Source organism: Salmo salar, chromosome 01 (assembly GCF_965601325.2).
Source record: "Salmo salar chromosome 01, fSalSal1, whole genome shotgun sequence".
NCBI lineage: Eukaryota > Metazoa > Chordata > Actinopteri > Salmoniformes > Salmonidae > Salmo > Salmo salar.
In genome coordinates, this window is record NC_138291.1 from 16,897,035 (window position 1) to 16,911,585 (window position 14,551).

Genomic DNA, 14,551 nt, shown 5'->3' on the forward strand with positions numbered 1-14,551 from the left:
GAAGTGGCTTCTTCCTTGCTGAGCAGCCTTTCAGGTTATGTCGATATAGGACTCGTTTTACTGTGTATATAGATACTTTTGTACCTGTTTCCTCCAGCATCTTCACAAGGTCCTTTGCTGTTGTTCTGGGATTGATTTGCACTTTTTGCACCAAAGTATGTTAATCTCTAGGAGACAGAACGCGTCTCCTTCCTGAGCGGTATGCCGGCTGCGTGGTCCCATGGTGTTTATACTTGTGTACTATTGTCTGTACAGATGAACGTGGTACCTTCAGGCGTTTGGAAATTGCTCCCAAGGATGAACCAGGTTTGTGGAGGTCTACAATCTTTTTTCTGAGGTCTTGGCTCATGTGTTTAGATTTTCCCATGATGTCAAGCAAAGAGGCACTGAGTTTTAAGATAGGCCTTGAAATACATCCACAGGTACACCTCCAATTAACTCAAATGATGTCAATTAGCCTATCAGAAGCTTCTAAAGCCATGACATCTTTTTCTGGAATTTTCCAAGCTATTTAATGGCACAGTCAACTTAGTGTATGTAAACTTCTGACCACTGGAATTGTGATACAGTGAATTATAAGTGAAATAATCTGTCTGTAAACAATTGTTGGTAAAATTACTTGTGTCATGCACAAAGTAGATGTCCTATCCGACTTGCCAAAATTGTGGTTGAAATACGAGTTTTAATGACTCCAACCAAAGTGTATGTAAACTTCTGACTTCAACTGTATATAGGGCAGCAGCCTCTAAGGTGCAGGGTTGCGTAACTGGGTGGAAGCCGGCTAGTGATGGCTATTTAACAGTCTGATTAACTTAAGATAGAAGCTGTTTTTCAGTCTCTCATCCCAGCTTTGATGCACCCGTACTGACCTCACCTTCTGGATGATAACGGGGTGAACAGGCTGTGGCTCGGGTGGTTAATGTCCTTGATGATCTTTTTGGCCTTTCTGTGACATCGGGTGCTGTAGGTGTCCTGGAGAGCAGGTAGTTTGCCCCCAGTGATGCGTTGGGCAGACCACACCACCCTCTGGAGAGCCCTGCGGTGGCGGGCACTGCAGTTGACATACCAGGTGGTGATACAGCACAACACGATGCTCTCAACTATGCATCTGTAAAAGTCTGTGAGGGTTTTTGGGGCCAAGCCAAATTTCTTCAGCCTCCTGAGGTTGAAGAGGCGCTGTTGTGCCTTCTTCACCACACTGTCTGTGTAGGTGGACCATTTCAGATCATCAGTGATGTGGACGCCGAGGAACTTGAAGCTTTCAACCTTCTCCACTGTGGTCCCGTCCATGTGGATAGGGGCGTGCTCCCTCTGTTGTTTCCTGAAGTCCACGATCAGCTCCTTTGTTTTGTTGACGTTGAGTGAGAGGTTATTTTCCTGACACCGCTCTCCCAGGGCCCTCACCTCCTCCCTGTAGGCTGTCTCATCACTGTTGGTAATCAGGCCTACTACTGTTGTCGTCTGCAAACTTCATGATTGAGTTGGAGGCGTGCATGGCCACATAGTCACGGGTGAACAGGAAGTACAGGAGGGGCTGAGCACGCACCCTTGTGGGGCCCCTGTGTTGAGGATCAGCGAAGTGGAGGTATTGTTTCCTACCTTCACCACCTGGGAGTGGCTTGTCAGGAAGTCCAGGACCCAGTTGCATATCCCGGGGTTCAGACCCAGGGCCTCGAGCTTAATGATGAGCTTGGAGGGTTTTATGGTGTTGAACGCTGAGCTATAGTCACTGAAAAGCATTCTTACATAGGTATTCCTCTTGTTCAGATGGAATAGGGCATGTGCAGTACCATGGCAATTTTATTGTCTGTGGATCTATTTGGGTGGTGAGCAAATTGAAGAGGGTCTAGGGTGTCAGGTAAGGTAGAGGTGATTGAGAATACAATCAGAAATACTGTTAGAAGGTTTTGAAATTGACTGCCATAGCCCCAATTAAAAAAGTAAACATTGGCTGTTAATTACATAATTTTTTTTCACATGGTTGGGGTCACGAGAATTTTCAGATATCAAAATGGGGTCGTGGGCCAAAATGTTTTGTGATGAACGCTGTATGATTTCATTGTGCTTCAGCTTATTTAATGGTTTTTGTATTCCATAATGCCAGGTGACTACCTCCATCTCTCAGAGCTGAGGATTGTGCTGCTGGGATACAGAGTAGCTGGGAAGACTTCATCAGGAAACACCATCCTGGGCAGAGAGGAGTTTGACCTGAGGACAGCTGCTCAGTGTGTGAAGAAACAGGGAGAAGTATCAGGGAGGCAGGTCACTGTAGTCGACACTCCAGGCTGGTGGGCTTATCAACCTGTAGAGAGGACTCCTGAGCTGGTTAAACAGGAGATTGTGCTCAGTGTTTCTCTGTGTCCCCCAGGACCCCATACCTTCCTCCTTGTCATAGATGTGGATGACTCATTCACTGAGGAATACAGAAGAGCAGTAGAGGAACACATGGAACTTCTCAGTGAGAAAGTCTGGAGTCATACAATAGTGCTGTTCACCCATGGGGACTTTCTAGGAGACACAACCATTGAGCAGCATATTGAGAGACAAGGGGAGGCCCTCCAGTGGCTTGTTGAGAAATGTGGAAACAGGTATCACGTCTTCAACAATAAAAACAGGGGTGACGGCATGCAGATCACAGAGCTGCTGAATAACATAGAGGAGACGGTGGCAGGAAACAGAGGAGGACGTTATGAGATAAAGGGAGAGATACTACTGGAGATAGAAGAGAAAAGGAAAGCAGAGGACGAGAGAGCAAAACAGAGACTGATGAAGGTTCAGGAACAGAGAAAGACCCTCAGATCGCTAATGGGTGAGATTATTTAATTTTTATATTTTTTTTGTCTCTGCTCAGGGTCTTTGAATTATTCTACTGATGGCATCTGGTAGACACCAGGTACAGTGACCTAAGTTATAATACAGTATGGGGTTACTAAAGCTACAGTCTGCGATTGGTAGCTTATTGCAGTTTTACTAAGTCAAAACTGTTCTCAGGGCAGATCTGCTCTAAGGGCAAAATTAATTTGATTGGGTTTGAAACGTTCAGAATAGCTCCTACATTATACAATGCATTCGGAATGTATTCAGACCCCTTGACGTTTTCCACATTTTGTTATGTTACAGCCTTATTCTAATATTGATTAAATAGTTTTTTTCCCTCATCAATCTACACACAATACCCTATAATGACAAAGCAGAAACTAAAATATACATTTACATAAGTATTCAGACCCTTTAATCAGTACTTTATTCAAGCACCTTTGGCACTGATTACAGCCTCGAGTCTTCTTGGGTATGGCGCTACAAGCTTGGCATACCTGTATTTGGGGAGTTTCTCCCATTCTTTTCTGCAGATCCTCTCAAGCTCTGCCAGGTTGAATGGGGAGTGTCGCTGCACAGCTAATTTCAGGTCTCTAGAGATGTTCGTTCGGGTCCAAGTCAAGTCTGGGCTCTGGCTGAGCCGGTCAAGGACATTCAGAGTCTTGTCCCGAAGACACTCCTGCATTGTATTTTCTCTGTGCTTAGGGTTTTATCCTGTTGGAAGGTGGTCCTGAGCGCTCTGAAGTGGGTTTTCATCAAGGATCTCTCTGTACTTTGCTCCGTTCATCTTTCCCTCGATCCTGACTAGTTTCCTGGTCCCTGCAGCTGAAAAATATCTCCACAGCATGATGCTGCCACAACCATGCGTCACCGTAGGGATGGTGCCAGGTTTCCTCCAGATGTGACGCTTGGCATTCAGGCCAAAGAGTTCAATCTTGGTTTCATCAGACCAAAAAATCTTGTTTCTCACGGTCTGAGAGTCGTTTAGGTGCCTTTTGGCAAACTCCAAGCTGGCTGTCATGTGTCTTTTTACTGTGGCCATTCTACCACAAAGGCCTGATTGGTGGAGTGCTGCAGAGATGGTTGTCCTTCTGGAAGGTTCTCCCATCTCCACAGAGGAACTCTGAGGCTCTGTCATAGTGTCCATCGGGTTCTTGGTCACCTACCTGACCAAGGCCCTTCTTGCACGATTGCTTAGTTTGGCCGGGCGGCCAGCTCTAGGTAGAGTATTGGTGGTTCCAAACTTCTTCCATTTAAGAATGATGGAGGCCACTGTGTTCTTGGGGACCTTCAATGCTGCAGAAATGTTTGGTACCTTTCCCCAGATCTGTGCTTCGACACAATCCTGTCTCGGAGCTCTACGGACAATTCCTTCGACCTCATGGCATGGTTTTTGCTCTAACATGCACTGTCAACTGTGGGACCTCATAGAGACAGGTATGTGCCTTTCCAAATCATGTCCAACCAATTGAATTTACCACAGGTGGACTTCAGTCAAGTTGTAGAAACATCTCAAGCACGATCAATGGAAACAGGATGCACCTGAGCTCAATTTCGAGTCTCATAGCAAAGGGTCTGAATACTTATGTAAATAAGGTGTTTCTGTTTATAATGTTTAATACATTTACAAAAATTCCTAAAAACCTGTTTTCGCTTTGTCTGTATGGGGTATTGTGTGTAGATTGATGAGAAAAGAAAATGTTTAATCAATTTTAGAATAAGGCTGCAACGTAACAAAATGTGGAACAAGGGCTCTGAATACTGAAGTCAAGGGCTCTGAATACTTTCCCAATGCACTGGTGCCACTTCAGTAACGCTCATTAGAAATTGTTTAAAGATCTTTCAATTTACAACACATTCCATTGGGTTGTATGTAGCCTATAATATGTTTTCATTATAGGGGAAGAAAATACAAAATAAACAGTATTCTAAGACAAAAACAACATCTCAGCCAGGTCTAATATAAAAGTTAATGTAAAATACCTTACAGCTTTTAGATCTATGCAATGCTACTTTGTTTTAATCCATGTTCAACATGAACTAGTCCCAAGCTTCTACTGCACTGGAATTGGGATAATTTGCTTAAAGACCCAGTGCAGAATTTGTCATTTTAACCTCTTGACGTTACCCTAGGATAGGGGGCGCCACAGCGCATTTTGGAAAGAATTCGTGCCCATTTTCAACGGCCTACTAATCAGACTCAGAAGCTAGGATATGCATATAATTAATACCTGTGGATAGAAAACACCCTAAAGTTTCTAAAACTGTTTGAATGGTGTCTGTGAGTATAACAGAACTCATATGGCAGTCAAAACCCCGAGACCGATTGAACCAGGAAGTGGAATTCTGAATTGTGGACTCAACTTCACGTCGTCGCCTATTATTCACACCGTGAGATATCGTTTATTGAGCACTTCCTATTGCTTCCACAAGATGTCGCCAGTCTTTACAAAGTGTTTTGAGCCTTCTACTGTCGAAACTCAGTGAATGAGACGCGTTGGAAATTGGTCACAGCGGGAGGGCCATCACCATTATGACGCCAGCGGCCCTGTCTACCCCCACCTTTGGAAACGTTTTGAAACACAATGAAATCATCCCCCTCGAATCTTATTGGCTCTCTTGTTGAAACAGGCCCTGAAGATTTATGTTATATAACGTTTGACATGTTTGAACGAACCTAAATGTGAAAAAAAAGGATTATTTCGAAACTGCTGTGGCGCGCACGGCAGAGTAGTTGGATACACCCTTCGGACTCGCTAACAACAGCAAGCTAATGGAACATAAAGGATGGACTTTTTCGACCAAAAATACATCTGTTGTGGACCTGGGATTCCTGGAAGTGCTTTCTGATGAAGACAACTAAAGGTAAGGGATTATTGACAATATTATACAACATTAGATGTGATATGCGATTGTTCCAAGATGGCGCCGAGCTGTATTTACTAGCTCATTTTCTGAGTATCGCATCCCTTTTATCGCTAAGTGTGATTACCCAGTAAAGTTATTTTTAAATCTGGTATGACAGGTGCTTTCAAGAGATATTCATCTATAAATCTTAGAATGACAATATTACATTTTAAACATGTTTTCGAATAGTAATTCAGTAAATTGTAGCACTGTTTCATCGGATGCTTTTGACGGGAAAATAGTTAGTCAACGTCAGACGCGATGTAAAATGCTGTTTTCATATATAAATATGAACTTTATTGAACAAAAGAATGCATGCATTGTGTAACATGATGTCCTAGGTGTGTCATCTGATGAAGTTTGTAAAAGGTTAGTGCTGCATTTAGCTGTTTTTTGGTTATTTGTGATGCATGTGGTTGGTCGGAAAATGGCTATGTTGCTGCTTTTTACGATGGACTCCTCTAACATAATCTAATGATTTACTTTTCCTGTAAAACCTTTTTGAAATCGGACGACGTGGGTCGATTCAGGAGAGGTGTATCTATAAAACGATAATTTGAAAAAAAAAAATATATATTTGTTTGTTATGCTAATGGCGATATGATTTTTTGCTGGATTTTGATCCCGCTGACGGGACGAGACGTTGAAGAGGTTTTAATAAATTGTAATTACTTCACTAGAGCTAGAATGGTCTGAATACAAAATATATGTTGGGCGCATTAAGTGATGATATGGTTTCCGTTATTTTCTTGTTTGATACAATATGTTGGAAGATTTCTGGTCCATCTGAAGGCATAGTCACATTTCGCCACTGCATACCACAGTGCCTTGCGAAAGTATTCACCCCCCTTGGCATTCTTCCTATTTTGTTGCTTTACAACCTGGAATTAAAATAGATTTTTTGGGGGGTTTGTATCATTTGATTTACACAACATGCCTACCACTTTGAAGATGCAAAATATTTTGGGGTGTGTGAAACAAACAAGAAATAAGACAAAACAGAAAACTTGACCGTGCATAACTATTCACCCCCCCCCCCCCCCCCCAAAAGTCAATACTTTGTAGAGCCACCTTTTGCAGCAATTACAGCAAATTTGTCTCTATAAGCTTGGCACATCTAGCCACTGGGATTTTTGCCCATTCTTCAAGGCAAAACTGCTCCAGCTCCTTCCAGTTGGATGGGTTCCGCTGGTGTACAGCAATCTTTAAGTCATACCACAGATTCTCAATTGGATTGAGGTCTGGGCTTTGACTAGGCCATTCCAAGACATGTAAATGTTTCCCCTTAAACCATTCGAGTGTTGCTTTAGCAGTATGCTTAGGGTCATTGTCCTGCTGGAAGGTGAACCTCTGTTCCAGTCTCAAATCTCTGGAAAACTGAAACAGGTTTCCCTCAAGAATTTTCCTGTATTTAGCGCCATCCATCATTCCTTCAATTCTGACCAGTTTCCCAGTCCCTGCCAATGAAAACATCCCCACAGCATGATGCTGCCACCACCATGCTTCACTGTGGTGATAGTGTTCTCGGGGTGATGAGAGGTGTTGGGTTTGTGCCAGACATAGCATTTTCCTTGATGGTCAAAAAGCTACATTTTAGTCTCATCTGACCAGAGTGTCAAACGTGTTTGCTTTTTTTTTTTTTTTTAGGCAATGGCTTTTTTCTGGCCACTCTTCCATAAAGCCCAGCTCTGTGGAGTGTACGGCTTAAAGTGGTCCTATGGACAGATACTCCAATCTCCGCTATTTGTGAGAAGATGAAATGTGATGTTAGCCTTCTAAATGAGAGAACTGTTTTGCATATAAAGTCTTAACCAGTCAGTGACCACACCCACGTGAGCACAAACACTATGTCGGTGTCATGGAATGCCCCCTTTTCCCAGAGTGCATAAAACCCACTTATAGCGAAATGAACATTAGACCAGCGGGACTGACAGCGTGAGTTGGAAGGTACAAAATGGTTAGACACTCTGAAGCTTTCAACAGAGAAGAAGAAAATCTCTATAGACCAGAGAGCATGGAGCTGTAGCTACATGTTGAAATTATTGGCAATTTAAATGGCTACCACTCTATAGACCAGTTACGTGCAGTGCCAGCTGAATACGTTACAAATGGTTAAGAAATCTACAAAACTAAAGACTACACATTCACAGTCTGCAGCTGTATATGTAAAATAGTCTAGGAAACTCGTCCAAACGACCATCAATTATAACAGACACTCCGAGAAATCTGAGAAACTCCAGCTACAAAAGACATTGTGACTTCTGGGGAACACTACCAGAGACTTCTGATGAATTACTCTCCACAGAAAATGGACCGGGCGATTTCAACAGAGAGAGACGACATGACATACAAGCGTAAATATGTACATTGCAATTATTTTCGAATAAGAAGCCGTTCATGTGCAAAGTATTAGCATTTCCATGAGCATAGTTATCAACTGTATATAGTTGGTCCATTCTGTCTTTCCCGCTCTTTATCTGTACCCACCCCTTTCCATTGTCTACCAAGCCATCATAAAGGCAGATCAAGCAGATGACAACAGATGATCAACATCAATTTGCTAGGGATATTAGATCCAACGTGGATCCAGGCACAACTATCTTCACTGGAGTAACGAATGAAACACCAAAATATTCTGGACATTCCTGGCTAACATCTTTTTTTCTAGCACTTGGACTGTTGTTGCATTGCATGCACTATCACAACAGCTGTCACCTGACTGTCATTTGAACAATTCCTTCCTGGATCATATTATGATGTGTAAAAATATCACGGAGTAACTAATCAACTGGACACCAAATCAGCATCCACATTAATGACAGTATCAATTTAGGTTTTAAGTATCAAAGTATGGTGTTTCTTTCGGTTAGAATAATTCGATTTCGCAATCGCATACGTCATTTTGGATTGGTGTGCCCATAAAACCCTGTTTCCTTATTCACCCCGTAATATAAGGAGACAAAAAATGTAGGTAGTTACACTGCATTTCTGAGATCTCTGTACAGAAAACTGTACACAAACTATATCCAGGATTTTTACAGGGTTCAAATCTAATTGAACTAATTATTGCTTAATATATGATATAATAACAACTTACACTGCTATAAATGCAAGGACAGAAAAGTAATGTTTTATGTGACATGATTTTGGACAAATCCGTCAAGACAAAAACCATGATAAAGGGTTAAACATCGGTTTAAAATCAACTCGTAAATGTTATTGAACCCACTATGGTCCCCCCTTATATCTTAATGTAATGACAAGGAAAACATTTTGCTGATTATTATCAAGGACCTATCAGCTGTAACAAGTTGTCCAGTTTGTAGGAAATCCTCACTGGTACCCTAGTTTATAGAGAAACCCATACATTGCCCACAAAATGCTAACTTGCAGGTTCCTTCTCAACAATGCAACAACAATAAGAAACAGCAAAAAATAAGAATACGACCATAAAGTAAATGGCAATAGAATAAAATACATTTTTTGGCCTAAATATAATACAGGAAGACACAATTTATAGTCCAATATTTACATGTGTATTGGGGAAGAGGGGGATGGGGGCAAGGGTATAAAAAGAGCAGTATAATACGAATCCGGTTAGCAGCAGCTGCAATGTGTTCATAGGTGTGGCGTATCAGAGCAGGCAGTCAGTACAGTTCAAATGTTCAGCAGTCTGATGGCTTGTAGATAGAAACGGTTTCTGAGCCTGTTGGCATCAGACCTCATGCTCCGATATGTAACATGCTGACCAAATCGCCCGCATTGCATGTCCAAGCGCTGCAAAATGTATGTACATTCATTTCATGTCATTTCATCCAAACTGCTCGCACGCATCAATGGGTGTCTGCGTAGCTAGGCGCTAAAATAGATTATTGGTTCTATTTAAGACACTTGACGCGCTGCATGTCCTGCCACTCCCATCTACTAATTTCGTTTTTAAGAGCATACTAACCCACATAGGTGATTGAAAGATGAACAAGGTCCACACTCCTGTCACGCCCTGATCTGTTTCACCTGTTCCTGTTATTGTCTCCACCCCCTCCAGGTGTCACTTATTTTCCTGTTTCCTGTCTCTCTGTGCCAGTTCATCTTGTATGTTAGTCAAGTCAACCAGCGTGTTTTTACACTACTCCTTTTGCTATTCTCTTTTTGATAGTCTTCTTGATTTTGACCCCTGCCTGACTCTGGACTACTTTCCCGCCTGCCTGATCATCCTACCTGCCCTGACCTTGATTCTGCCTGCCCTTTGGTACCTTTTGGGCTCTGAACTGGTTTTGACCCTTTTGCCTGTCCATGACCATTCTCTTGCCTTCCCCTATTGGATGAATAAATATTGTAAGACTCCAACCATCTGCCTCCTGTGTCTGCATCTGGGTCTCGCCTTGTGTCATGATACTCCAGTCAAGTAGGTGGTGGAAATCCACTTAAATTTGGTTGCCAACACCATATAAAACCCACATAAGAAAAAGAAGAAGAAGATGCATGAACGAGGAGAGATTAAACCAAAAACGAACTAGGTTTCCTCTTTTATCTGTGGTTTAATTGTCAGAAGTAGAGAACATACGATTTTGTAGGACTCAAAAAGGGTCAAAATTCTACAAAGATCCAGCAAAAAAATACCATATCCATTTCAGGTAAAATAGAAAATTAGCTAGCAATAGTAAGCTAGCTAAATGTCCATGAATGTTTCATGTGTGTTTTGACCTGTCCCCAAATTAATATAGTTGGTTCACAGTTGGTTTGGTATTTTAACCTGCATGTCATGAACTTGTCTGGTGGGGATAGACAAAATCAACATGGGCACTTTCTCTTACTTAGCTAGCGAATGCAGCTAGCTAGTTTAGCCTACTCATACAACCAGCTTGAACAGAGAGGGATGCTATGTTAGCTAGCTAAGTGTGGCTATCCAACACTGGAACTCTTCCAAGTCAAGGTAAGATTTTGATTTTATTAATTTATTGCTTGCTGACTGTATACTGTACTGCATATTTGGAGCGGGTTTACTAACGTGTTAGTTCTAGTAGCTATGATGACTATGACGTTAGCTAATATGGTGACAATGATGTAGGCTGTGTGTAGCGGTTATGATATGAAGGTTTGGCTTGGAAAGGTTTTTTCACCTAATCACAGACAGATGATGTGTTGTGCACTAACGTCCACAAGCGAAGGGAAAAGGTGAGAGGAGGAGAGTGTATAGATACGAGAAGGAATTATACAACGAGCAAAGTGATCATGCTGTTTGTTTGTGGCTGCTATGAAAGTGAACTGTATCTGTTGAAAAACTTTTCTTAAATGAAGCAAACGGAATGAAATAGGGATAAACATACCTTCATTTGTCCAATAGAAACTCTTCTTTACAACTGTTGGACTAATGATTACACCCTAGATGCAGGCAAGAGTGTCCAATGCGGTATTGAATGTGTCACTGTCATTAATTCAGTGGATCCCCTTACAAGTGTACAGGCTGGCAGGCCTTGAGAGGATGGGAGCAGTGGCCGTGGCATAATCCCAATTCGACTGGAGCTGAATCGTAAGAGTCTATGGCAAGAGGTTCCTCTCCACTGGTAGCTGTACTCCTCCCTTGGCATGCTTTCCTCAGTATTATTTGATGGGTATGGCTTTATTGGCCAGAGATGATAGGAATGTGAATATTATGTGATACCTTGATGTGATTATGAGGACTTGTGTTAATGACAAAACTGAGATGATGTAACCATGTTGTGCTTGTTGTCAGAAGTGATTGTTCAGAGTGCTTGGAGCTGAAGATGTCTTCGAATGTACCTGATATCTCTTATAGAAAATACCATTTATTTTGGTATCTGATATCTGGTGGATCATTCCCATGCTCCACTCCTTGATGTAAAGAAAATGTATTTTGGTATCTGATATCTGACTGATCATTCCCAAGCTCCACTCCTTGATGTAAAGAAAATGTATTTTGGTATCTGATATCTGGCGGATCATTCCCAAGCTCCACTCCTTGATGTAAAGAAAATGTATTTTGATATCCGGCTGATCATTCCCAAGCTCTACTCCTTGACGTAAAGAAAATGTATTTTGGTATCTGATATCTGACAGATCATTCCCATGCTCCACTCCTTGATGTAAATAACCTGCGCATTGTTAGTTTAGTTCCGAGGACCTCACCTATGAAAAGGTGATGTAGTATCGGCTACAAGAATCTTTATTTGTGGTTAAATCCTCCATGTTACAATGGCATATGAGGAATATTATAATGGACACACTATATACAGAGTAAAAATGTACCTCTTTCATTGTGAACTGGGGAAAATAATCTCTCCCGCTCTCTCTCTCTGTCAGGTGACTCCCTCCATCTCTCAGAGTTAAGGATTGTGCTGCTGGGGTACAGAGGAGGATCTGGGAAGAGTTCAGCAGGAAACACCATACTGGGCAGAGAGGAGTTTGATCTGAAGACAACTGCTCAGTGTGTGAAGAGACAGGGAGAAGTAGCAGGGAGGCAGGTCACTGTGGTCGACACTCCTGGCTGGTGGAAGAATCTTCCTGTAGAGAGGACTCCTGAGCTGGTTAAACAGGAGATTTTGCTTAGTGTGTCTCTGTGTCCCCCAGGACCCCACACTTTCCTCCTTGTCATATCGGTGGGGTTTTTATACACTGAGGAAGACAGAAGAGCAGTAGAGGAACACTTGACCCTTCTCAGTGAGACAGTCTGGAGTCACACTATAGTGCTGTTTACCTGTGGGGACTGTCTGGGAGACACAACCATTGAGCAGCACATTGAGAGTGGGGAGGCCCTCCAGTGGCTTGTTGAGAAATGTGGAAACAGGTATCATGTCCTCAACAATGAGAACAGAGGGGATGTCACTCAGGTCACAGAGCTGCTGGAGAAGATAGAGGAGACGGTGGCAGGAAACAGAGGAGGACATTTTGAGATAAAGAGGGAGCTACTAGAGAAGATAGAAGTTTGGAGGAGAAAAAAGGAAGACAAAGCTAAACAGCTGTGCATGAGGGTGAAGAAACAGAGAGAGATCCATAGAACATTTATAGGTGAGTTTTCTGTTCATGGTTTATTTTTCAAACTGCTTGGCAGGTATAAAAGCACCAGACAATTGTCATTGACAGTATAATTTTTAATTCTCAGGAGGACACATGTTTTCCTAATTATAGATGGACTCACTCTCCATGACTTTTTCCAAATTTGTGGGATTAAAATTAAAATGGATTTAATTGTAATTAGAAACACCTTACAGCAGTGAGTCTTTTTGGGTATGTCTAAGAGCTTTGCACACCTGGATTGTGCAATATTGCCCATTATTCTTTTTAAAATGATTCAAGCTCTGTGAAGTTTGTTGTGGATCATTGCTAGACAACCATATTCTTGCCATAGGTTTTAATGAAAATTTAAGTCAAAACTGTAAATAGGAAACTCAGGAACATTCACTGTCGTCTTGGTAAGTAACTCCAGTGTATGGAGTGGTGTTTTAGGTCTTGTGGCCTTGTGTTTTAGGGTTATTGTTCTCCTGAAAGGTGAATTTGTCTCCCAGTGTCTGTTGGAAAGCAGACTGAACCAGGTTTTCCTCTAGGATTTTGCCTGTGCTTAGCTACATTCTGTTTTCTTTTTATCCTGAAAAACTCCCCAGTCCTTGCCGATGACAAGCATACCCATAACATAATGCAGCCACCACCATGCTTGAAAATATGGAGAGTGGTACGCAGTGATGTGTTGTGTTGGATTTGCCCCAAACATAACACTTTGTATTCAGGACAAAATGTTAATTCCTTTGCAAAATGTTTTGCAGTATTGCTTTAGTGTCTTGCAAACAGGATGCAATGTTTTGGAATATGTTTTATTCTGTACAGGCTTCCTTCTATTCACTCCATTATTTAACTCAATATTTTGGAGTAACTACAATGTTGTTGATTCATTCTCAGTTTTCTCTTATCACAGCCATTAAACTCTGCAACTGTTTTAAAATCACCATTGACCTTATGGTGAAATTCCTGAGCAGTTGCCTTCCTCTCTGGCAACTGAGTTAGGAAAGACCTATATCTTTGTATTGACCGGGTGTATTGATACACCATCTAAAGCCTAACTTCATGCTCAAAGGGATATTCAGTGTCAGCTCATTTATTTATATATATATATATATATTGTTTTTTTTATCTACCAATCAGTGCCCTTTTTTGTGAGGCATTGGAAAACCTCCCTGGTCTTTAAATCTGTGCATGAATTCACTACTCAATTGAAGAACCTTACAGATAATTGTGTATGTGGGGTACAGAGATGGGGTAGTCATAAAAAAATAATGTCAACCACTATTTTTGCACACAGTGAGTCCATGCAACTTATTATGTGACTTAAGCACATTTTCTTACTCGTGAACTTATTTATGACTTGCCATAAAGTGGTTGAATAATTTTTGACTGAAGACATTTCAGCTTTTCATTTTTAATGAATTTGTAAAAATGTATGTCTATGTGTAGATCTTGCATCTCAGTGCTAGAGGTGTCACTACAGACCCTGGTTCAATTCCAGGCTGTGTCACAACCGGCTGTGACCCAGCACAATTGGCCCAGTGTCATCTGGGTTAGGCCAGGGTAGGCCGTCATTGTAAATAAATATTTGTTCTTAACTGACTTGCCTAGTTAAATATATTTTAAAGATCAGTACAGACAATACATCTCAATTTAATACATGTTACATTCAGGCTGTAAAAAAAAAGGTGATGTGAATATTTTCTGAAGTCACTGAACATGCATCATCCGCTGACATTATTTTTAAGTTAATGCGAGTAACCCCATTTTTGAAACTTCTCTGTAGATTAGCTGTGTTAAAATGGATCGCAAT

The 14,551-nt window shown here is 41.6% G+C and overlaps 1 protein-coding gene across 1 annotated transcript; it reads left to right on the forward strand.

Annotated features, from left to right (window-relative positions):
- The first annotated feature begins 2,097 nt into the window (after positions 1-2,097).
- Positions 2,098-14,529, forward strand: LOC123726700 (GTPase IMAP family member 8). The gene is made up of 3 exons (XM_045694348.2): positions 2,098-2,809; positions 12,046-12,750; positions 14,525-14,529. The coding sequence occupies exons 1-3, from the start codon at positions 2,098-2,100 to the stop codon at positions 14,527-14,529; spliced, it is 1,422 nt and encodes a 473-aa protein (XP_045550304.2).
- The last annotated feature ends 22 nt before the right edge of the window (positions 14,530-14,551 follow it).